At 44.5% G+C, this 25600-nt stretch overlaps 1 protein-coding gene across 2 annotated transcripts in view; it reads right to left on the reverse strand.

Moving 5' to 3' along the window:
* Positions 1–238: 238 nt before the first annotated feature.
* Positions 239–25600, reverse strand: part of ACTR3B (actin related protein 3B) — a 32996-nt gene continuing 7634 nt past the window's right edge. Inside the window, exons 2-12 of one of the 2 annotated variants that reach the window (XM_048511496.1) lie at positions 24259–24314; positions 23598–23722; positions 21553–21663; positions 16984–17079; positions 15464–15571; positions 14676–14819; positions 11851–12024; positions 11309–11401; positions 5022–5147; positions 3076–3159; positions 239–1364 (exon numbers count right to left, since the gene is read on the reverse strand). In XM_048511496.1, the coding sequence (XP_048367453.1) occupies positions 1257–1364; positions 3076–3159; positions 5022–5147; positions 11309–11401; positions 11851–12024; positions 14676–14819; positions 15464–15571; positions 16984–17079; positions 21553–21663; positions 23598–23722; positions 24259–24314 (1225 nt within the window). In that variant the 3' untranslated portion in view covers positions 239–1256. Of the gene's footprint in view, positions 1369–3075; positions 3160–5021; positions 5148–11308; positions 11402–11850; positions 12025–14675; positions 14820–15463; positions 15572–16983; positions 17080–21552; positions 21664–23597; positions 23723–24258; positions 24315–25600 lie in introns of both variants that reach the window. The other variant, XM_048511497.1, reaches the window with a different exon arrangement.

The following is a 25600-nucleotide window of genomic DNA, read 5'->3' on the forward strand; positions in this document are numbered from 1 at the left end:
CCAGTAAAGTGCGGATCTCTGGTGCCAGGAGTCCCCCATTCAGCCAATCACAGCTGAGTGTTTCGGGCATGCGTACAGCTGGCCAATCAAAAAACGTCACCTTCGTCCCTCCATTCCTATGGCAGTTTTTTTTTATAACGTGTGTGGGGATAGACGGAACATGGCCGTAAAACAGTAGCCAATCAGAACGGAGCGGCGAAGAGGCACAGAATGATTCTGCCCTCCGAGCTGGGATCAAGCTGGTTGCAGTGGGGACCAGCAATGGCTTCGACCTAGGTCAGTACCCTTCTCAGGGAACTGGGTCGAACCTATTTTATTCATGTGCGGAATCGCCCACAGTAATCTAGCCTGGAGGTGACTGTCACACGGATCAGTGGCAAGGTCAGTGTGGGACAGATAAGAGGGCCAACTGCTCAGCATTGCAGAAATGGAAAAAAAGTCAATGGGTATGTGTGACCTGGGCCTCCATAGATAAGGACTCCAGGATTACACCCAGACTTTTGGCTGAGGAGGAAGGTGTTAAAGCCCCACCATCCAAAACTGGTAGTTGGAACCCCTGCTCCGCCCCACCCACAGGACCTCTGTCTTCAGTAGATTTAGTTTCAGCCTGCTATCAATTCTGACAACATCACTCCCTGTTCACAGTCAACCCAAAAAACCCACTGCAATCATATTCATAAAATACAAAATTCTCTGAAATATAACATTTGTATTGCATGGTTAGAGCGTTACATTTTTCTACAAACTAAGGCCTGTGCAATTTTACAATCTAATATGTTCCAGGAAGACCATTAGGTTCAATGAAGCTAAAGGCGATGGTTTACTAGACCTGGGCCTCCCTCTTGCTGAACAGGCTGCATGGTTGATACCCGTACAGACAAATCTCTAAGTGTCCCTTTCCACTTCCAGAAGGACCATGACAATGAGCTCAGGGTCGGCTTGTATTCCCAACCTCTATTTCTCCCCAAGACTCCACAGTCTTCAAAGATGGAAGGGTTGTCCATTGGCTAGAAGCTGCCATTGAGGAAAGGAGAGGCTCCCAGAGTTGGCACGTAGGTGGCTTTTGGCCAGAATGGTTCTGGGTTATCCGCTGCATTGCAAGGCATGGTTCCAATACATTCCACAAGACCAAAGCACTCCCCGTCAAAGCAAGTGGGCACACACACCACAGCTCAGCATTTCAAACCAAGTGCTCTTCTCTTCTCCCACAACCAAAGGAGCTCCGTCAGACACAACAGACTTCAGCGCAGATATGTCTACCCGCAACAGGTGCTAGGACATAACTCCAAAGACAGGGTTATGACGGCAAATGCTAGGACCATATTCTTCATAATCTTTCTTGGTGTGACATACTTGGAAAAACTCTGGCTGAGGGTAAAAAAAAACACACAAAGAAAACACATGTGAAAAACTTATACAAAAATAGTTTGCAGCTGGAAAAGGTGAGGTGCAACATCAAGGTCTAAGTCAGGGGTCTTCAAACTATGGCCCTCCAGATGTTCATGGACTACAATTCCCATCAGCCCCTGACAGCATGGCCAAGTGGTAGGGCTCATGAGAATTGTAGTCTATGAACATCTGGAGGGCCATAGTTTGAAGTCCCCTGGTCTAAGCTAAATGTGAATCCAGCAGCACCTCAAAGACCAGCATGTTTTTGAGCTTTGTATCACAGGTTGAGAAGAAGGAACCATCCTCCATTTGTCCAGGGGCCACATTCAGATGTCACAGCAACCTGCAGTTGAATGCAAAGCCTGTGAAAATAAGGGGACTCAATCATGCTCCATTCACTGGGGGTGAAAGGACTTCACGAGTGCAGCAACCCAACCTGGATTTGTCCTTGTTGGATATAAACATGTATTTGATTCGTGACATCTGAATGTAGCCTTAAGTCTCCACTTCAGAGTAAAAACCAAGGGTCTTGGCTACCTCCAAGCTCACGCCATCACAATCTATCACCCACATTTCCCCCTATCAAACACAGAGCTCCTGAATACTGAATCAGACCCCTGGTCCACCAAAGATAGTATTTTCGGACTGGCAAAAGTTCTCCAGGGTCTCAAGTGTTTCACGCCACTTACAACCTGATTCCATTTACAGGAAGATGCCAGGGACTGAACCTGGGATCTTCTGCACGCTAAGCAGATGCTCTTCCACTGAGCCCTGAGCTCTCCCCTTTGTTCAGGGACAGGCAACCGCTTTGGTTCAAGTGCCAAAAACCCAAAACACCTACTGGTAAAGATGTTGGTGTATTGGCTAACACCACCTTCCAAGGCAGCGAATTCCACTGTCGGACAGCCCTGACTTGCTGATTCACTGAATGTTGAAGCTGTATGCTGCTTTACTTAGCTAAACACGCAAGAAGAGAATTCAATCTCTATTTCTACTATATTTACCTGAACGCACTGAAGAAATTTCTGTTGAAAACGTGGGCTGGCGCGCAACGCGTTCTGCGAATGTGGCTGCTGTCGCCGTGGTGTCTTCATCCACCTGCTGGAGCTGCTGCTGTCTACTACCACAATTCGTCTTAATATTTTCTACTCATTGAATATTGGTGATACTGACTCTTTTGATTTATTGGAACGAAATATGAATGTTGCAAGTTTCTTGCCTTATGTACAATGTTTATGACATCTTATACAATGCTTCTGAGTATTTGTCAATAAGTACAGTCCCATTACGCTTCTTAGGTTGCCTAAGTGCCCTCATTGTATGTTTTGTTATTACCTTTATATCCAGTTGAATATTACTTATAATATAATCACAATATATCTTTATGAATGGTGTATGACTTATCTACTGACTTTATACTCAAAGTAATTGCATATACCAATTAGTTCATCGCCTTGTGTCACTATATATACAGTCCATGTTTCCTAGGCTGGGCTGGCCTCAGATTTTTTAGTATTGGTTTGACTGTATATATTTGCTGATCTGTTTAATAGGACAGCCCTGACAGTCAGAAAGTTCTTCCTAATGTTTAGGTGGAATCTCTTTTCCTGCCCCTGGAATCCATTACTCCGTGTCCCTCTTTCAGTACCACAGTTTGACAAGAAAGTAACGTCAAAGGACACTTACTGTGGATGCGAGCATGGATCCTCCAAACCAGACTGCGTAGCGCTGCATGGGGTGACTTATCACTTGCACTTCCACCGGCTTGGGCTGGAAAGCAAGCACAACCGCTGGTTCAGTACATCATCAAACAAAGCATCAGAGAGCATCAGACAATGGACCCACTCAGGCACAACTTCTCTGATGGAAGAGAAGCTCAACCCCATATCTCAAGGGACTGCTGTGAGAGAAAGAAAAGGGGAGTCTCAATATCCAAATGTACAAAGGGATAGGCAGTTATTTCTGCTGGTCATCGGCTCAGCTGCCCACTCTTCTCAGCAGAGATGGCTACGCCCCACTGTTCAGTCACAGTCACAACACCCTCTTGCTCTGAATCCCATAGGTTACTGCAAGGACCCAGAGCATTGAATTGCTTCTGCTTCATTTCCAGAGGAAGGAGCATAATTGCAAATGCAATCCAAACTCCCTTCCTCACAGTAACTCATTTACATTGCTAGAGCCAACCAAGTAAAGTGGTTAAAGAAGGGCAAACTCTTACCTGGAGAACGGGATTCGGTTCCCCTTTCTCCACACAAAGCCCTCGGCCAGTCATAGTTCTCTCCGAACTTTCTCAGCCTATGTGGAGCCAGGCAATGAAAAACCATCCCCAAATGTCTCTTGCATTGAAAACCTTATGGGGTCGCCATCGGTCAGCTGTGACTTGACGGTAAAATCAAACACCACCTATCTGCCTCCAGTGGCATGCTGCAGAAGACCACCAAGAAATATTTTTAAACAACTCAATCTGCAGCATCACCACTGGGAAATCCAGAGGAATTCACTGGAGAGGTGGAGAGATTTCTACTCTCCTGCCTTCTTAATTTTCCCTTTTGCCTGCCTGAATTTTTAACCACAATAAATAAGAAGAAGAGTTCAGGAAAGCACTTATAAACTCGTTCCCTTCCTCTCGCTACAACAGACACCTTGTGAGGTGGGGGCGTGAGAGAGGTCTCAGAGAGAACTATGACAGGCCCAAGGTCACTCATAGAATCATAGAGTTGGAAGAGACCCCAGGGGCCATCTAGTCCAACCTTCTGCAATGCAGGAACACACAATCAAAGCACTCTTGACAGATGGCTATCCAGCCTCTCTTTTAAAACCTCCAAAGGAAGAGACTCCACCACACTCTGAGGTAGAATTCTACTGTCAAACAGCCCTTACTGCCAGGACATTCTTCCTGATGTTTAGGTGAAATCTCTTTTCCTTCACATTGAGCCCATTTTTCCTGGTCCTAGTCTCTGGAGCAGCAGAAAACATGCTTGCTCCCTCACCCAGTAGGCTTCATGTGGAAGAGCAGAAAAGCAAGCCCAGTTTACCAGATTAGAGTCCACCGCTCTTAACCACCACACCACACTGGCTCAAGAGCCAAGGCCCTTCCCCATCTCTGTGGCACAAACATCACCAAGCCCACTCCACAGATGCTCTGAAAGTTGTCATTTCCTTCAATCAGACAGCAGTTTGCAAACTACTCGCTCCTTCACGTACTAGTGGAAGCCACAGAAACTATTTTGACTTGGCCACAGCAGCTCAGCACTGGACAGTGGCTTGAGTCAATACTTTCCCCACCCGACTGAAACTGTCTCTTGGTTTATGAGCTTCATTAACAGCGAGACGTGCACTCTCGGGCTCATTGGAAGCTTTTTAACAGGCAACAGAACTCTTGGGTGCTGTGTGGTTTCCGGGCTGTATGGCCGTGTTCTAGCAGCATTCTCTCCTGACGTTTCGCCTGCATCTGTGGCTGCCATCTTCAGAGGATCTCATCTTCAGATGATCCTCTGAAGATGCCAGCCACAGATGCGAAGGCGAAGCGTCCCATCGGCAATACTACTAGAAACTACCAACCGCTTCTTCAAGCTCCCTTACCAGATGATCCGGCGTGAAAGCCTTCGACAATAAACAGAATTCTTGTTTACCTTTATCCGGCCACCACTCAGCTCTTCGCTGACTTTCAGTCGAGCATCCACGACTCTTTTCAAGTCTCTCTGCAGCCGGCGTCCAAAATCCCTGAACATGGTGGATCCTCCTGAAAGAACCACATTCTGCAAGACAAAGAGAAAACCATTTTTTTTCCTCCCTGGAGGCTTTACAACCCAAATTGCCGCTGGGGGCAAGCCTCAATGAAAATCAAATGCCGCGGAATGCTCTACCGGAATGCCCCAAAAGTCCTGACTTGAGAATAACATTCTGATAGAAAAGTGGTGTTCCTTTTGCAGACAGGGCTAGACAGGGCATGCCCTGGCCTGTGCCGTAAGCTGATTGGACAACCAGCTGCTTCTCACTGCATGAGTTCACTACATGCTTAAGAGCAAAATGGGTGTCAGTAAGCATACCCATTAGCTAACAAGAGGCTACACAAGCACTTCGCATCCAAGACTTACAAAGAAGGAGTTCACTGTAAGGCTTCTACCAGAAAAGGGCTAAGTAAAGGAACCCTAAATTACATAGAGAAAGAATTGCTCCCCCACTTACCTTAAGCCCCGTGCTACTCTCCTCAAGTAGCCAGGGTCCCGGCAGCTACGCGACAGGGGCGTGACAATAAGCCAGCACGAAACTGCTACGCTGTCGTGCCCTCCAGCGGTAATGGCATCCTGGCGCTCTTAATAAGCTTGGCACCTTTTGATGATCCCAGCGCAGAGCGCGGAGTCGATGGGGATGCCAGCACAGGCTGAAGCACGGCGGCATAGGGGATGGGATGCGTGGTGAGTGGGGAAATGCACCTATCGTTAATGCACTGACCATCAAAACATGTCACGAGCACTAAAACAGCTTCATTTACCACATTATCGCCTTGTATTTTTGTTGCATATAGGAATCATGCCCTGTTGAAGTGTAAAATAAAATTAATTTAAAAATTAACACTCCCCTCAAAAAAAGTTAAAACTAAACTGGGACCTTTCTGTTTTGGGGACTCCCATACAGGGCATTGGGGGTGGAGCCAGTCAGTGGCATGCCCAGCTTGGGGGCTGTCAGCTGGTTCTCACACCAGGTGACAAGGGAAGCAAGTAGTGGCTTGTGTCCATGTGGGATCCCAGGGCTTGCAACTCCATGTGGTTTTTTTTTCCCCACTGGGTTTATGCTACACACCATCCCGAAGAACGCTCAGAGGCGACAGGCGAGATCGCGCATAATACTGGATCTGTTCCATGCTGCACCAGTACTACCGCTGCAGTTGTGTCTACCAAAGATAGGGCCTCTTATCCCAATCTGTTTGGTGCTGGCATTCTCCTTCGCTCCCCTCCTCCCCCTCCCCCCTGGGTCCACAAAGGGCTACAGGACGAAGGAGCTTAGATTACACAGAGAAGGTTAATGCTAGCCCTCCAAAGCACCTCTTAAAACTAAACAACTAGAATCCTTGCTGCTGCAAAAATGCAAAAAGCATCTCAGCTGCACCCATGGTTCCCTCGAGCCGGGCGCAGCCAACTCTTTTGGAGAACAGGGTCTGTTAGTACTAAACACCGTACAGGAAAAAGGCCTACGTGGCACGTGGAGCCAACATTTCCTGGAAGGGAGCTTGTTGTTTCATGAGTCAAAAATATCTTCTTTGCCCTCTTACTGGAACTGCGGCAAATTCAAGGCTGCTTTTGATGCGGAGACCACACATTGTTCAAGGCAGGGGGCAGTCACTCGAGTGCATCTAGTCTGGATGCATTATAACAAAGGAAATAGCAATGCTGTGACTAATCCCGGGACTTTCATCCACCACAGCATGGAGGAAGATCTCAGAACCATGGAAAAATGCTGCAGAAGGGTTGGGAGAAAGCCGTCGTGTGCCAGAGCGTGCCTTCAGGTTTACGAAGAGTTTGCCTAACTTGCTGTCTTCTCGCTGCTCGCTAGAAGATTTGAGGCACATCGATTGATTTCCCTAAGCCCAAATGACCACACGTGTGCCTTGCTGAACAACCAGGTACAGCCATCTTCGGAGGACTCCCAACACAGGACTGGAGCTACGCAAAGCTTGCAACACAAAGCCGAGCAAGGAGAAAAGCACAGCTAAAGAAAAATTGCCAGAAAGTATTCGCTTGAGTGGAAGCATCTTCATAAGCAAAAATCCAGTGGAGAGGGAGCTTTTTCGCACATGTATTTCCAGACTACGAAGCCAATGCAATTTAACCATCTGGCAGATTTTGGCACGTTGGGCTAACCTCATGAATATTTCAGGACACATCCAGACCCACGACATTCTACATCTTGAGTCAGTATTTATTTGCTTCCCAGGAGTTCACCATTTGCAATCTGGACATGTATCAAAGCATTCAAAAGATCAGTTGAAGAAGAAGAGGTGGTTTTTATACACCACTTTTCTCTGCTATGAGTCTCAAAGTGGCTTACAATTGCCTCCTTCCACCCTTTCCCACTCCTCCACGTAAGTAGTGGACTCTAATCTTTTGAATCGATTTCCCCCCACTCCTGCACATGAAGCCTGCTGGGTGACATTGGGCCAATCACAGTTCTCTCTGAACTCTCTCAGCCCCACCAACCTCACAAGGTGTTCTGTTATGAGGAAAGGATGGAGTTGTAAGCCACTTTGAGACTCCTCATGGTAGAAAAAAGTGGGCTATAAATCCAAATCTTCTAAGTGAGGCTGAGGAAGGGGTTCTGAGAGGGCTTAATGACTAACAGGTTACCAAGGTTACCCTGAGTTAATTAATAGTGTAGTCGTCAATGATAGCGTCGTCGTCTGTGTGTGTGGTTTTTTTCCCATTAATGGCCAGCCTTCCAAGATACTCTGACCTGCCAGGAAGCATCTGCTGATTATTCTCACAAAAGTGAACCTGAACAAGTTCTTATTAAAATCAGGTGAGTGGCGAAGCTCCACCAGGTATCCCTCTAATGCTTCGACAGCCAACTTTCGAGACCAAAGTCCTGACCAAGCCACTATGCACCATTGTCCCTGCTACTTCAGGCACGCTCTTCACCCATTGCTTAGGGAGGGTCCAGAAAACATACTGGGCACAATGTGTGGGAAGATCTGCCGCAAGGAAGGTTGTCAATCTCCAGGCGGAACCTGAGTTTCTCCTGGAGTTACAAATGATCTCCAGATTACAGAGATCAGTTTACAGAGATCAGCTTGGAGGGGGGACTCTACAGCACCAGGTCCCTGCTGAGGCCAATCCCCTCCCTAAACTTTATCTCCCTCCAGGCTGCACCCTGAAATCGTCAGGAATTTCCCAACACCGAGTTTGTATGCCTAGCAGCTACTGGGGGGTGGGGGCGGTCAATAAAACGTGTTGCACTCCATCTTCCTCACCAGTGAAACATCTCATGTTGGCAGAAAACCACCACTGGATACAAACCACTGCTGGTCTGAAGCCATCCAAAACAATCTTATTTCCTTAGAGAGATCCCAATTTAAGCCCCAAGAATCAAAAGTCAAACAAAGGGAGGCAGCAGGGTGTGACCGCTCTGAAACACGCAGAATGCTGATGAGACCAGAGAAGGATTTTCTCAGGGCTCAGATGGGTTGTCTTCCAGGCATGACTGCAGCCAGCTTGGCAAAATCCCCCCCTCCTTCCTTATGCTAGCCTGCATGGGAAGGCAGTTATGAGCTTTGGATGATCATTTAAAGTGGTCTCAACTTTCCCTGAGAAACGACAGCAGGCTTTCAAAAAAAGTCATTAGTTTTCCAGCCAGAAGAATATAAGTATGATACAGACACTCTACCAGCAAAGGGCGATTTCAAGCTGATCGGAACGGTGCCCATCTACCTACTGTGTAGGTTTCTAAGACATCCCCTTTTCGACTGGCTTAAAAGTTTTGAAGATATTTGGTCATCCAGAATAGCTGTGTTGTTGTTTGGTACAAATGGAAGAATAGCCTTAGGTCCGGAAACTCTTGACAGCCAGTGTGGTGTAATGGTTAAGAGCAAATGGACTCTAATCTGGAGAATCGGGTTTGATTCCCCACTCCTCCACCTGAGCAGAGGACTCTTCTCTGATGAATCAGACTTGTTTCCCCACTCCTACATTTCTGCTGGGTGACCTTGGGTTAGTCAAAGTTCTCTCTGAACACTCTCAGCCTCACCTACCTCACAAGGTGTCTGTTGGGGGGGGAGAGGGAGGGAAAGAAGTCTGTAAGCCCCTTTGTCTGCTGGACATTTTGGATTTGTTAAAACTTTGCGGAAAGATTTCCACCAACACTGTCGATGGGGAAAATGCAAAGTTGGGGAGGCATATGTTCCGGGGCGTACTGTATGTGCCATGGCTAAACAGACCCTGGGGAAGACCAAGGGTCTGTTTAAACCCTTAGACAGTGGCATAGCACCAGTGAGGCAGGGGGGGCATGATGGGCCAAGGGGTGCCACAGCAGGGGCGTGGTGGCAGGGGATGCCACCAGCGGGGGCAGGCATGGCCCGGAGACCAGGGGTGCCACAGCAGGAAATGCCTGGGCGTGGCAGGGCGGGCAGCGCTGCAGCAGGGGTGCAGGACGCATGCATTCTCCAGACGCAGTTCCCTCACACTCCGCCCCTGCCCTTAGAGGCTCCTCAGAGACCCTGGTCTCTGATTGGTATGGACTTTATTCCCAATTTACCCCCTCAGCCACAGAAAGGCCGTAATCTGGGTGGCAGTGGCTACCTTTTCTACACAGTTGCACTTTGTGGATCTGAAGCAAATCCCCAAGGTGCAAAATTGGTTCAGTTATTTCTGAGCCACATTTATAGGTTGTATTCAGTACCAAGTAAAATTATTTCTGACAGAGGATCCCAATTTGAATCCAAATTCTGGCACTGCTTTCTCAAATTGTTGGGGGTGGAACAGAGGTTAAACTCTCCCCATCATCCGGAAAGTGACAGCCAATCAGAGAGAGCAAACCAGGTCCTTGGGCAGTACCTAAGATGTTATTTCAACTACCATCCAGAGTTAACTTGGGACTCTCATAGAGCTGCTCTTATGACTTTATTGAATCCTTTTTTTAAAAGTCTGGAGAATCGGGTTTGATTCCCCATCCCAAATCTATAAACACTCTCCATCTCCTATGGTATTCAATTTCCCAAGGAAGGGAGAGACAAAAGGGGGTTCAGCCAATGCACAAGATGGAAAGTGTGTGTGATGTTCCGGATGGTATCACGGCATCAGATGAAATTGGATGTAGAAGGTCAGCTAAATCAAATGGACGGTTAACTCGCAGAATGGCCTCAACCAAAGGCCTGGTGGAACATCTCCATCTTACAGGCCCTGCAAACTGGACTGAAAAGGGTTCCACGAAACCCTGGTGTCAGCCTTGACTTAAGAGAGTTCCACCAGAATAGAGCCGGGGCCCAGAAATATCAATAATCAGCTCAAGTATCAACGGTCAGAAAAACTTGAGGGTCTCCTCTTCACACAGAGCATAGTTAACTTACGAAACTCGTTGCAACACAGCCTGCTAATTTAAGCAGGTGACTTTTTTTAAAAAAAGGATTCAATAAAGTCATGAAGGCAAGTCTATCAGTTCTATCAAAATGGATTTTCCATGTCCTGAGGGAATGTATTCCACACTAGCTTGTTATTTGAAAGAGTTAAATTTTTTGACAGAATGAAGTTGGCTCCATATCCATAAAGACAAGACCAGATGTCACTGGTCCACAAAATATCTAGGTTTCCATTTTGGGAGCTTAAAATAAGACATGAAGCAATCTAGTAACATACAGAACTTTTATTAACAATCAAGGTACCCACAAGGACTTGCAGGTGGCATCTCATTTTCCCCTTCCCCACTATTTCCTCTTTCCTTTTCCTAAAAGCCCCCACAGCCTTTCTCTTTTTTCTGCTTCCTGGTCTTCTTCCCACCTGCTAGTCAACCTGGGACATCATAGGAAGCAGATGCTCTATCATTCAGCTTTGGCCCTGCCTCTCAATAGTAATCACTCATACCGACAGCACTGCACAGCTGTTCCATTCTGCATTTCTTTCTGCATATCACGCTCTGAGTATCTTTTTGAACTATTTCCAATTTTTGCAGTCCTAGTCCTATTACATTGCTTATTAGACCTCTCCTGTTATTTGATCACATTTACACAGTGGGATGTGCTTTACGTCTCAGTGAGAAAACCAGACGACACATAATCAAATCTAAATGCTGGTTTCCACCATCCTCCTGATCTACGCAGACCTAACCCTGAGCAGTTTTCTCAGACCTGGTGGAAACACCTAACATCTTTATGAGCTTGTAATTCAACTGAGCGTAGTTAAGTCCCTTCCCTTCCCACACATGCCAACAATACCTTATATAAGGGACGTCGAACATCAATTGGACAGTTCTGTATAACTTCATCGACAATATCAGAAATGGATTCCATAAAGTCTGGATTGGCAAACTGAAAAAAAAAATGGAGCAGTCTCACACATACAAATGAGTGCCCTGGACATCGCAAGAGAGAGAAAATCCAGAGAAGTGTCTGTACTGGTCTGTCATAACAGCCTATGAACAGTGCAGTCCTCCACAGAGTCTAAGCTCATTGATTTTGAATGGATTTAAGCAAGACAAGGAAGAGAGCTCTTTCCTCAGAAAGTTCACATACCACCGAATGCATTGCAACATCAATATCTAGTGTCACTTGACTACAGAATATCACCTATGTTCTACAGCGGCCCAAAGGTATCCCTGATAGTTTTAAGGTTTGCTAACAGCTGTGTGAGATGTAATTCTAACAAAGCTGTGGTTTAACCACAAGGTGGTGCTCTGTCACTAAAAGTTACACTACCATTCAGATAACTAATAATACTATTGTTGTTATTAACCAACAGTAGCAGCCATTTTTCTTACCTCCGGATGAAAGAAGATTTCTGGACCAAGGAACCTTTCATAGCCAACATCGATAATAAATTTATTTCTGTTGATTGCATTGATGCCTGTGTATTGCTTGATCCACTTCCGTGCATCCAGATCATACTTGGCGAATTCTTTGACTATGTCAGGGCAAATATAACAGTACTTCTCCTGTGGATACAATGGAAAATAGAAGCAAGATACAGGGGTTTTTTTGTGTGTGATTCAAAAGGACAGCTGCTCTACGACTGCTCCTGCAACAGCATTGGAGGATTAGAGCCAAAAAAAGAAAAAAAAGAAAGCTTTAACAGGAGCAAATTATTACGGTGCAAGCTAATCCTGTGCACGTTTACTCAGAAATCCCACTGATTGCAGTGTCTTACTCTCAAGTAATCATGGGTAAGATCGCCTCCTCAGATTCATAGCAAGAAGAGGGACAGTACAATGTAGTCCCAAACATCTAGAACAAAAACTCTCTCGCCTGTTCCATGGAAGTTGGCAAAGAGACTGCTGTCAAACAGAGGTAGGCAAAAGGCATTCTGCAGACATTATGCCAAACCGCGACGTAAACTACCTTATACTGAATGGAGACCATTAATCCATCAAGGGTCACTATTGTGATGAGGCTCAGTTTCTGGCAGTGCTCCTTAACCAGTGGCTCATGCTGAGGTCTTTTCACCTCCCCTACTACCTGATCGTTTATTTGTATATGCCGGGGATTAAACAGGGACCTTTGGCACCCCAAGCAGATGCTCTACCACAGACCCACAGACCCTCTCCATCTTCTCCCCTCTTCAACTCACTTGAAGGTCAAGAGGGGAAAGGCAATCCCACCTTACACATTGGTACAGAAAACTCCTGCATTCAGGTTTGGAACCACAGAATCATAGAGTTGGAGGAGACCACAAGGGCCATCCAGTCCAACTCCCTGCCCAGCAGGAACTCACAAAGTATTCCCGACAGATAGCCACCCAGCCTCTGTTAAAAGCGTCCAAAGGAGACTCCACCACCCTCCAAGGTAATGTATTCTAAAGCACTTACCATCAGGAAGTTCTTCCTAATGATTAGGTAGAATCTCTTTTCCCATTCGGGGATCAACACAAAGAGTTTTGGCCCAAGCTAAGCAGAAAACAGGGCTTTAAACCAATATGTGCAGAGAGCTCTTAGAGGAAAGCCATTCAAGTTAATATTTGGCCCATGCCAGATGTCAGATTCAGCTTCAGGGAATACACTCCTTCTTGAGCCTTAGGCAACAAACTGTGTAATTGTGGCAACAGGAAAAGATGCTGATGATCTTGACCGGAGCCTGAACTGATGTGTTGCTAAAGCCAACATACTAACAGGTGCCTGGTGAACTGGACAAGTTTGGCTGACTTTGCCCCCTAGGCCAATTAAAACTTACCCTCTCCTTTCCATTATAAAATATTAACAGGAACAAGCAGAGCTCCCCAAAGCACCTTGCTGAAATTCCACTGTTTTTGAATAAGAGGAAGCATTTGTCAAAGCCTTTGCACTTTTGCATCACTTCTTCAATTATTTCCTATTTAGGGGTGGCAGTTTGTTGCATTAATTTATTTATATTTCTTTGCTGTATGAAGTTCTTTGTTCTTTCCTACATTAAGTCTTTGGGTTGGCCTCAATAAAAGTTATTACATAGATTTTGATTAGATCCAGACCAAACGTTGAAGCAGCAGTGGCGTAGGAGGTTAAGAGCTCGTGTATCTAATCTGGAGGAACCGGGTTTGATTCCCAGCTCTGCCGCCTGAGCTGTGGAGGCTTATTTGGGGAATTCAGATTAGCCTGTACACTCCCACACACGCCAGCTGGCTGACCTTGGGCTAGTCACAGCTTCTCGGAGCTCTCTCAGCCCCACCTACCTCACAGGGTGTTTGTTGTGAGGGGGAAGGGAAAGGAGATTGTAAGCCTCTTTGAGTCTCCTGCAGGAGAGAAAGGGGGGATATAAATCCAAACTCTTCTTCTTCTTCTGCTAACCAAAAGGTGTAGGGCAATTCCCACCAATTCAATGTACTGTTGAAGGCTTTAACAACTGAAATTACCCGTGTGTTGTGGGTTTTCCAGGTTGTGTCACCTCTGTCTGGTAGCTTTTGCTCCTAATGTTTTGCCTGCATCTTCAGAGGTATGTCACAGCAAGATGTGTTTCTCCCTGTGGAACCCATTCCCTCTTCTGCTACAGACCCCATTTCTTAAGGTCTGTCAGCAACAGTATGTCAGGAACCTGCAGGACAGGGCAGAAAGGAACGTTTTGTTCCACTGACAAACACCTTGTGCGAGTGAAATATCTGCTTCTGGATCTAATGCAGTGGTGGCGAATCTTTGGCACTCCAGATGTTATGGACTACAATTCCCATCAGCCCCAGCCAGCATGGCCAATTGGCCATGCTGGTTGGGGCTGATGGGAAATGTAGTCCATAACATCTGGAGTGCCAAAGATTCGCCACCACGGATCTAATGCCTTCTTTTTAGATTTTGTTTTGATGTGTGGCTACTTTAGGCGTGCAGCAGTAGATCCGTCTCTGTCATCTTGTGGCCATTTTTGGTGATTTTCAGTCCCCTCTTCTTTTCAACAGCCACACCTTACTGGATAAAAAATGGGACACAAGATTCCACTCTGTAGTCCCAAAAGGCTTGTGTTAATTGCCATCACAAGACCACAGCCCACCGGCAGGAGGCAGCCACTGGGAGAAAACTGTTTTGGGATGAAGGGACGTGACTAAATTCAAGAGGGAAAGTCACAGTTATTCCCAAACTCTTGCATTTAAAAGATTGCGAAGAGTCAGATGTATTTCACAAGGATGCCTTACCTTTATGGCCTTAGCAGTTTCCAATGATTGTTCAGGTGGGATTCCCACCTCCCTCTCCCTTAGAAGCTGCTGAATGAAATAGGTAATATCTCGGCCTGCAATCGGGATATGTTTGATGCAGCTGCCAATTACGTAGCCTTCTGCCTGCAGACAAGAGGGTGGGAGGGGATGCATAGTTAAATGGTTTGTAAGGACCAATTGAACCTGTGAGCCGTTTCAAGCATCATCATTATCATCATGAAAGCAAAAACATATAGGGAACTACACGAAAACCAATTCAAACAACTTTGAATACATGGAACGAGGAAATCAGATCCTCATTAGAGATGCATCAGACTGTATTTCAGGATAAATAGTTCTCAGAGTTCTTTATGTAAGATGATGATTATGCATTCTCATTTTAAAAGACCAACAGAATTTTCACACTTGTTTTTTTGTGTGTTCCAGATTTGGAAACATTTCTATGTTGGGCACTGTACACACACATCATGGCATTCCCTGCGTTTTGATACTGAACTGTAAGAGTTATCTTTTGATGGTTTTCTTCACCTCCATTGTTCTTGCAAGACACACATGCATAAAATAATTCGGTGCTTTTCAGTTCAGTTAGGTAAGACAGTAGACATGGAGCAGGGTCACTGGGGAAGAGGGAGAGAGGTAGCTGTGAATTTCCTGCATTGTGCATAGTCCAAGGCGTTGGACTAGATGACCTTTGGGATACCTTCCAGCTCTACATTTCTATGTCACGGTGAATATGTAAGGCTGCTTAACCATACAGCACAACTTACCACTGGAATTACATGAGTCACACCATCCCCGCTGTCAATCACGGTCCCTGTTAAGGTACGTTCTCCAATCTGCCGCGAAGTCCAAGATGCAGCTAAGGCTAACACCGCCTATGCAGAAACCCCAAACCACGCATGAGTACTCCAGCAACACACCACCCCAAATCTACAGTTAGAGTGAGAGCTAATGGCTGAACAGCTGGTGTAGGAAGTACCGAGACTAAAAGCCCCCCGCTCAAATTCACCACGGCCTCCCAGTAGACTTAGTTAAAATGTTATTTCTCAGCTTCAATCTACCCTATCTCCAATGGAATTAACACAGGCTCATCAACTAGTATAATAAAATAAAATGGAAAAATCTGTGCTTGAAGCACTTGACATGAGCTACATAAATTATATTTTTAAATTGTGCATCTACTATTTAAAGATGAGTAGAGACAGCCTGGTGGGGCATCCCAGGGGGGCTGTTCCACAGTTGCAATGCAACCACCAAGAAAGATCCCATCCTGAGAGCCGTTAGATTTAACTTCCCCAATAGGTCATCTGGACCAAAACCTCAACAAGACAAAAATCTGCTACATTGAAAAGATTTTGTTTTACAAGTAGTAGTAAAGCTGCCTCATAGCAAGCAATTACAAAGTTTAAGTCCTCCCTAAACATAACTGAAACGTACCAACATCATAATCCAATCACAGCTTTATCAGCACGAAAGGAGGGGCAATGTATGTCATGCTTTAGGGAACTCTAGTTAGGTCAAAACACTGCAGCCCACAGTCTAATCGAGGGGTTGCCGAGCTTTTTGAGCCTGTATTCATCTTTGGTACTCTGAGAAAACATGGCGGACACAGCCACAAAATGGTGGAGCCAGAGACACAATGGCTGCTGTGGCTTCCCTTCCATCACTGTGAGGATCCTTGTGGTGTGTGGCGGCTGCTTCCCAAAAATTTTAAAAACTCAATTGATTTCCATGCTCAACTGAAAGTTGAGTTTTTTGTGGCCACATCGGAAGGGCCACCTTTTCCCATATAAGCCCACATGCCAGCTTCAACCTATGGCAACCCAGACGGGGCCTTCCAAGTGATGGCCTCCATCTTACGGAACAGGAGACTACTGGAGGTGAGAAAGACAACTCCTCTACTGCCTTTTAGCAAAGCGTGGAAAACAACACTGCTTTTCAAAGGGCTTTTCGCCTTATTCCCTTGCAGTGAATTGTTGATACAGGTTCCTACTTTCAGCAGCAGATGGTGCTGATTTATGGTGGTACTCTTGTTTCACAAGTGTGGTGTGTATGCACAAAAAAGGTTTTCTCATGTACGCAACAGGCAGGGGTCAGGAATATACTCCGTATCACTGCCAAACAGAATACACACAGGTAGAAACTAGAAAGGGGTTCTGACAGCCAGTCTTGCCTTCCCTGTCAACTTGCAAACTCTAGGTTTAGGAACTATATACACAAAAGCCCCTATTTCCCTTTACTAAGATTATTTCAAAAGGATAGATAAGCTTTTTTAAAAAAACATTACCTGAACAGCAATGTAAAGTCCTGGTATATTAAAAGATTCAAACATGATTTCTGCAAGGTATTCTCTGTTTTCAGGTGTGTTCAAGGGTGGCTCAGTCTGTTTTAAAGAGACATTATTAAAACTATACATAGAGAACATCTTTTATTCAGTTTGCTTTCCTGTAAACCTAATGAAGGTCCTGCAATCCTCAAAAGCAGCCTAAGTAGAAACAATGGAAAATCAAAACCACTTGTCAGGTGAATTTCTGTCCAAAGTTCCCCTTAAAAATAATGCTTAAATTATCCAAAAATATCCCACATTAACTGAAGCCTGTTTGCATCCATGTGGAAACTGAGGATCTTATGTTTGATGTGTGTGTGGTGGTGGGGGACTCATGAGGATGGGCAAACAACCACTTCCCCCTTGAGACCAGCTCTGCTCTCTGCTACTCTGCTTCCCCCCCAAACACACCCAATAAGTTTCCTCCCTCCATTTCCAGTTGTTTTACCATCATCTGTCTACCCTCTTCTCCTTCTTCATGCCATCTGGAGCTGGATTAGGCTGTAACTTGACTCTTAACACTTTTGAATTTTTTTTTCAAAAAACCCCTCCCCCCTGGGTTGTTTCTAAATAATGCTTTTAAACAAACCTAGGGGTCCTTCTGGACTTTCAGCACCCGAAACCTTAGCTGTAGCTGGCCTTATCAAGCAGATTTTTTGAACTGCACCAATGCCATTGGCTATCCGACATGTCAAGATAATTCAGGATAATATAACCCCCTGACTTGGATGGCTTCAAAATCTAGCAGAAGCCTGTTATAAAAGGCCCACAAGACTCTGCAGTTGTGATGTTCCCAGGCACACCAGCTTCAGCCAAGAATACTGTTTGCTACAGACAAGTTCTTTCAGGAGCCCTTGTCCAAGTTATTGCTGTAAGAAAACAAGAATAATCTCCTTAGGTCACAGCCCGGAGCTGCCTCTCTGGTGCCACCTTGGGGAAGTCGCAGGAGGCAGAGTCCAGGGGGAGCCGCACACCTGCCCAGGTGGGTGCTGGACAGGGCAGATCGGTCTGGCTGGTGCACAGCCCAGCGGGATGCTAAGCTGGTTTCTGAGAGGGAAAGAGGTAAGAGAGCATACTTTCCCTCTGCCCCTCCCCAGGGGGGTGCTATTTGGAGCGGGTGCAAATTTGGGGAGGCACCATTTTAAGGCTTGCCCCAGGTACCTTTTTTGCTGGTATGCCACTGAAGGTATGTTTGGGGAGTGACAACTCTCCCCTACTGTTTCAGCAAGTTAAAGGCTCGAGGATTCTTCTGCTACAACCTCGAGTTAACGTGTAAAGATGTTGGTTGGTGGAAAAACTAGCGTTCAGGCTTCTTGCGCGTGCATATTCTTTCATAGAAAATCATTACTGAGAATTATTATTCTTGGAACCAACGGTTTCCTGTAAACACACATGTGGAATTTTAACATAGAACCAGAACGCCAGCTCATATATTTGAAATCAGGACACAAATTGGCACCAGAAGCACAGATAATGTATTGCCCCACACTATATTACTTTGAATAAAGCCAACTAGGTTTTATTTGAACCAGAGTCTCTGACAGCGTGTTTATTTTTGTGCATGTTCTTCCTTTTAGCAAAGGATCTTGTGGCCAGTAGACAGCTTGAGACTGTGGCAATGTGCCTGCCATCCTTTCGGGCCTCCCCTGTGCAGACATTCCTGAGAGGTTTTTTTGCCCATAATTAGTAATGTGAGGAAATATCACAACATGATCCCTTGCGAGGGACTTTTACTTGAACTCAAGAAAATGCCGCCTTCCTCCAGATCACACAAGGAGCTAGCTGACTGCACTCTGTACATGGCAAAAGCCTGCTGAATTTGAATAACAGATATTCGACTTCAGTCACACTAGATTTTAGGGGTATAAGCTCTTGAGAGTTAAATCTCTTTCGGCATTTGGGCTTCTGTATGTACCTAGTGGGAAGTCTGTGGCAAAATTCTGGGGGTATCTTACCAGTTGGAGGCACTGCTTTTAGAATTAATTTATGTGACTTGTTATATTGATATTGTTATTTTAATTTTGGTTGTAAGCTGCCCTGAGCCTGACCTTGGCTGGGAATTGGGCAGGATATAAATTTAATAAAATAAAATGAAAGGTGCAAGAATGGTCTCTGCAAAAATCTATTCGGTCAGACAGGAGGTATCATTTAAGCTGGAATCAACCCATAGGAAGCCGCAAACACAGGTCTGAAGAGGGCATTTGCAGGACAAGATTGAGGGAAAAGAGATTAACCCTTCCTTCACCTCAGCTGCTTCCCTCCAGGTGGATTCAAGTTGGCTTTGCCAGGCTCATTCCGCACATGCAGAATAATGCACTTTCAAACTGCTTTCAGTGCTCTTTGAAGCTGTGTGGAATAGCAAAATCCACTTGCAAACAGTTGTGAAAGTGGTTTGAAAATGCATTATTTTGCGTGTGCGGAAGGGGGCATAGATAGGAATATAAACCAGTTAAACAAAATAGCCTTCAGTGAGGCACCTGTAAGTTGTGAATCAGCAGGTGAAGGACAGGTAAACTACCTCCAATTTTTGCCTGCCAATCTCTCCACCCAATACTCTTAGCAAACACAGGCTTGGGTGCATGCATTTTGTGTGGCTAACTTCTGGTTCTACTTCCATATGCAGAAATTGCCTGTTCCTAGCCTGCAAGTCTGACTGGCTATATACCCCACATTCACTAGAGCAGTGATGGCGAACCTATGGCACGGGTGCCAGAAGTGGCACTCAGAGCCCTCTCTGTGGGCACGCACAGAGTTGCCCCCCTCCCCCCCCCCCCACATCTAGGCTGGCCTGGGCCACTGGGCTCGATTATTAGCATTAAACCTAAGACCTAGTTTTGGGGAAGCAGTGTAGGTAACCCTGTTAAGCCCCCACTGATTTTCATGCGAAGAACTAAAGCACAATCCTTTACCTGGGAGTAATCTCGGTTGCTGGCAATGGGGCTTGCTTCTGAGCAAACCCTCCTAGGGTCGTGATTTACCCTTGGGAAGAGTTGCATGGTTACTTCAAAGCAAAGCCACCGACTACCACCAAGCTTACTCCCGAGTAACACACGCCTCAAAACCAACCGTTTTTTCTCAACTAAAACCTCAGTATTCAGGTTAAATTGCCGTGTTGGCACTTTGCAATAAATAAGTGGGTCTTGAATTGCAATTTGGGCACTCGGTCTCAAAAAGGTTCGCCATCACTGCACTAGAGCGTATCATGGCTAACAGGTTTTTTCTTCTTATTTTCACTGACTGTGTTTGTTTGCACTGTTCCCAATCCTGTTATCCTAAACTTGCATTATTGGAGGTCCTTTTTAAAAAAAAATTGCAACCCACCTTGAGTCTCAGGCTTATTACACACATGAAGAATAATGCACTTTCAAACTGTTTTCAGTGCTCTTTGAAGCTGTGCAGAATAGCAAAATCCACTTGCAAACAGTTGTGAAAGTGGTTTGAAAACGCATTATTTTGCGTGTGCGGAAGGGGCCTCAGTGACAAATGGGAGCTACAAATGAATAAAATAAAATATTAAACACGGTTCAACTAGGCAGCCCCATACAGTTATTCCAGACTAAACACACCGACATCCACAGGCTTAGACTGGAGTGACTCTCTTGTTCAATCCCACAGAATTCTTTTTAGGAAATATTTGGCAAACCATACAAAGTAGGTGGCAGCTCCATCATTCTCACAACAAGCTAAACAAAATTGACATGTTGATAGGTATTATTTATAGAAAAAAATATGGTTACAAAAACCTTTTAGGATAATAAATTACATTAAAATCACAAATCAACAGTCAAACTGCTGCCAATTTATCAGGAAAAATGGATAGGGAGATGAAATGCAGTCATTTGTAAGTCTAAAGGCAGAGCTAATTTACTAGCTCGTTTCCAAAAAATACCTTTTAAAAAGAATTTTTAAAGGCATCAACACTTTATATGTTGTCTCCTTATGAAAAAGTTAAGAAATTAGCAATAGCAAATTTAGGGACAATGTCGTTCTTAATGCAATAGCAGTAGAAAGCTTCCACGGAAGGCAATATGTAATTGCACATGTAGCTGCTAAAACACAACATATTGCTAAGTGACATTTTGCTCCATTTTGCTGTAACGCTGTCCTTTGTTTAAGTAAAAATCAGCCAATTATTTCAAGCAGCAGCTGTAATCTAATCAAGTCACCCAATTTAAAAAAAACAATAATAATAAAGAGCACTCAGACCTGGAAGTCTGCTGAAGAAATTAATTGGGATATTGCTGGCATGTGATTTTATAAAATTCTTCTTCCAAAAATCAAAACAGAGAGTTTAAAAAAACAAAATCCAATGGAAAGTCTTTTGAGGGCCTCTTCATCTTTAGGTGTATATTTAAGAATGAGTGAAACATACATGTGAAAATCCAAAGCAAATACTTTGTACAGGGATACTTGTCAGAAAGCCAGAAATGATTGATTCCATGGCATATCTTGGCATCCACAGAATAAAGCCTGAAATGGCCCCAGAACCATACTCGTAAGAATAACATGCCTTTTGCCTGTTTGCCTTACCATTAAGAAGTAGTGATCCTCTGGTTCCGCTCGAAGATATTTAAAAATAACCTGCTCCATGAACTTTTCCATAAGATCCCAGTCTTCTATAATGCCATGTCGTATAGGCCACTGAAGCAAAAGTGAAGGAACCAACATTTATACCACAAAAATTAAGAGCCCATCATCTAAGTGAACTCTCTATTTCCTGGTGGGTAGTCATGTTAGCCTACAATAGGAGAGCAAGATTTAAGTCCAGTCACATCTTAAAGAGGACAAAGATTTCCAGGGTAACAATTATTGGGAGTCAATGCCCCCTTCATCATATCTGACAAAGAGAGTTTTGACTCACATAAGCTCATACCTTGGAAATCCTTTTGGTCTTTAAGGTGTAACTGACCTTGAATCTTGCAAGATCTCTACATCTGCAAGATCTCTATACTCTTAGAGCTAATTTTTCCTCTCTTGCTCCACAGTTTCCCTTTGACTTTCAACTACTCTTGATGTTCTGTACTCCTGAAGCCTATATAGTCCTCATCAGGCTGAAATTCCTTTTGGTCAATTTACCAAGTTATATTTTCTGCATCCCTGGGGTGCCCTTTAACTACATCAACAACCTTGATCTGACTCATCTTAAGGCAGCTTCATGTGTTCAAAACCAAAACCTGACATCAACTATAGTATGTCTCAGAAAAAGATGTTAGGGGGGTTGTATATTCCTCTGCCACAAAACTCAAACCTTCTTTGTTGTAGAATGCTCCTGGGTCCTAGTACCTACCTATCCCTGCTTTCCCCCATCCATTTGGAAGTCTGAAAGTAAAAATACATTAAAAATAAGTGCTTGTGTATCAAAGTACTATGTTCAATAATCCTCAAAATAATGGTGTTGACAAAGGCAGCGCATAAAAATGAATGATAATTCTCATATTCATTTTGGACTATATTCTAATGTGGAAGCATAACATTTTTTCGATGGCTGCACCTCAACTGACCATAGTAACATCTTTTTCTGAGACAGAGTATAGCATTCTACCTGGTCAAGGGTTAGCCTACAACAATTTCAACATGGACTACACTAACAATGTGGTGATTCACTCAGTGTTGTCAAGATCCATGGCTCAAAAAATGAGGGAGAATTCAGAGGAGTCTGTAGTCTAGATTCCAACAGTGAGCAGGACAACAGAAGAATGGAAAGAAGGAGAGAAGAAGGACAACAGCAGATGAATATGGCCAAATTCAGCTGCACAGTCTCAGATCTCATTTCAGATGTGGGTCCGGAGATTACAAAGAATGGAGATGGCACCACATGACTATTCTGGGATGGAGTTCTGGACAGTGGGGGGAAGGGGGTTGACACTGTCTAAGGAAGCAAGAGACACTTGAAGCACTAGCTAATTCGATTCAGCCAATTTAATCACATGGTTCTGCTTCATAATGACCTCAAGACTAGAGTACTGTAATTCACCCTACATGGGCCTGCCCTTGAAGTGAATCCAGTTGAGTTGCAACTGGGAACTAGGCAGATTATGTATACCCATTTTTCAGTTACTCCACTGATTACCTTGTCAGTTTACCATGTCCAGTTCAAGGTTATCTCTGGTGATTGACTACAAAGCCCTTCATGAGGCTAAACCCACTGAATTAAAGTGCAGTGATTTCAATGAGAAGCAGTGCTGTGCAGTGGTTAAAGCACTGGATTGGGCCTAAGAAGACCCAGTGCTGGATGGCTCTAGGCTCAGAATATAGGACTGTTCCATCACAGAGAGTTGTTGGGAGGATATCATGAATGAACGAAGAACCACTGATAAAAATATAATAAATAAATCGGTTTACACCAGAGTAACTCTGCATAGGGCTGCACCGTCAGCATGTTCCCACTCTCAAACTACTACAACCTATCCTCCCATCCACAAAACAATGCCAGATTTTGAAACAGTTAAATTTCTGATAGTTGAACTGCAATAAGACCCAACACAACGGCTACGTGTTGAAGCAGGAAACATCTATTATGTGAGAAGCATTCTTCTGTTCCCAGCTGAGCCCTGCCATTGCCAGCTGAGCCTTACCTTTGTAGCATAGGTAGGTTTATCTATGGCTTCATCGCCTATGAAAAAGTCCAGATCATCCACTCCCTGCGTCAGCCTCCTCTGGGCCTGATCGCCCACTCTGGCCAACTCTCTTATTGCAATGCCTAAATGAAAAAAGAGTTTCAAATGTGAACTGACAAGAGCGCACAGTCCTTCCAAACGACGGCCGTGAACATCACTCTATTTAGTGTTTAAAAAAAAAATCCTAACCAGTTCAAATATAGATCTCTCTCCACAGCCAGGTGGCATCTGCAATTCAGTATTTAAATTGACCGGAAGACTCCCACGGGATTATTCAAGTCGTCTCCATGGTGTCAGGTAAAGAGGAAGTCACTTGTTTGCTATGGCAGATCCCTGGCAGTCACACAATGAAGATAGGAAGGAAACAGAGCTTGTCATAGCAACCAGAAACTGATTTAATGAGGACTGGTCCTGGCAAGAAGGAAAGCAAGCTTTTTTCTCCCCTCAGCTATACACTAGCCAAGGACACGGGTGTTGTAAATACCACTTCCCAGAAAATAGACACACAAACACACACCACTCCACGAATGCCAAGTTGGAGAGCTGAGAAGCAAAACTGTTCCCTTTTCATCAAGTAGCATGTATTTTCAAAGGCAGAATGGCATTTGCCGGTACTTACATGATGGGATAATGAATTGTGGTTCTGTATTCCCTGCATAGCCCAGCTTTGTATACCTGAAACCAGGAAAGTAACCAGTTCTAAAATGCACAGCCTGGCAAAGACAGAAAAACTATTCAAGGTAAAATTCACTGTATGGTGCCATAGGTCATAGCAACATAAGAACAAAAGTTATATAGACAATGCTCCCAGATTTTGGCATAAAAATTAGAATAATATGAAGGTCACGAATACAAATAAAAACACAAAAAAGGTAGTGATTTACAAAGTTATTACTCTTTCTGGATACGTTTCACGTTTCAGCTGCTAAAAAGTGAATACCCTATCAGAGATAAATGTGTCAGAATCTGATAACAAAAAGGTGAGCTTTTCTAAATAACAATGGTGAAAATAAGAACAGCTTTTCCCCACATCTACTCCTTAGAATAAATGACTCTTGCCCTCTAAAATGTTAACAGCAGAACAGTTTTGATTGATAGGAGAGGAAATGGGAGTCCCAAGGGAGGCAGCCAATCAGGAATCGAATTCTGTCAAGGCCATCGCTACATCTAACAAACCATTTTCTTGTTTCCCAGTAGACAGAGAGTGAGATATGTGCCAGCTACGCAAGCAAGTCTGCCACAACCTTGCCCAGTTCACCTGTTCAAAACTTCCCCAAAGGAAGGAAAGAAGCAACTCCTGCAAATTTTCAAAGGCAATTCTCAGTTACCGAGGGAAACCAGGCTATTTACAATTTAGTCGTACGGCAAGAGCCAATTCACATGTTCCAAAGTTAGAGGGTTGGATCAGAATATGGGAGAACAGGATGTGAATTCCCACTCATGTCACATACGCTCACTGGGTAACCTTCAGCCAATCACATACGTTCAACTTGGCCTAACCTACCTCACAAGGATGTTTCAGGATAAAATTGATAAAATGGAAGAGAGGAGAATTCTGTAAGCCACTGGGGGAAAAGGTGAGGCATAAATAAAACAAGTTTTGGAATTGTACAAATAGTCATGGTGGATTTTCAGAACAAAATTTTATTAATTATTTTCACTGGGACCAGTCTTTTAAAATTTATACTCTTTATTTTTAGGATTCTTTCTGCACCTGATCAGGACCATTTTACTCTATGCAATAGATAGGTAGGAGCAGTGGTGGGATCAAATTTTTTTAGTAACGGGTTCCCATGGTGGTGGGATTCAAACAGTGGCGTAGCGCCAATGGGGCTGGGCGGGGCATGACGGGGCGGGGCATTAATAATTTCTCTGTTACTGTAAAAAACTCTTACTGTAAAAAAAAAGTGCCTAATTTCCAGCTGGTATCTTTCTGTCCATAATTTAAACTCATTATAGCA

Source organism: Sphaerodactylus townsendi, linkage group LG11 (genome assembly GCF_021028975.2).
Source record: "Sphaerodactylus townsendi isolate TG3544 linkage group LG11, MPM_Stown_v2.3, whole genome shotgun sequence".
Classification (NCBI taxonomy): Eukaryota; Metazoa; Chordata; class Lepidosauria; order Squamata; family Sphaerodactylidae; genus Sphaerodactylus; species Sphaerodactylus townsendi.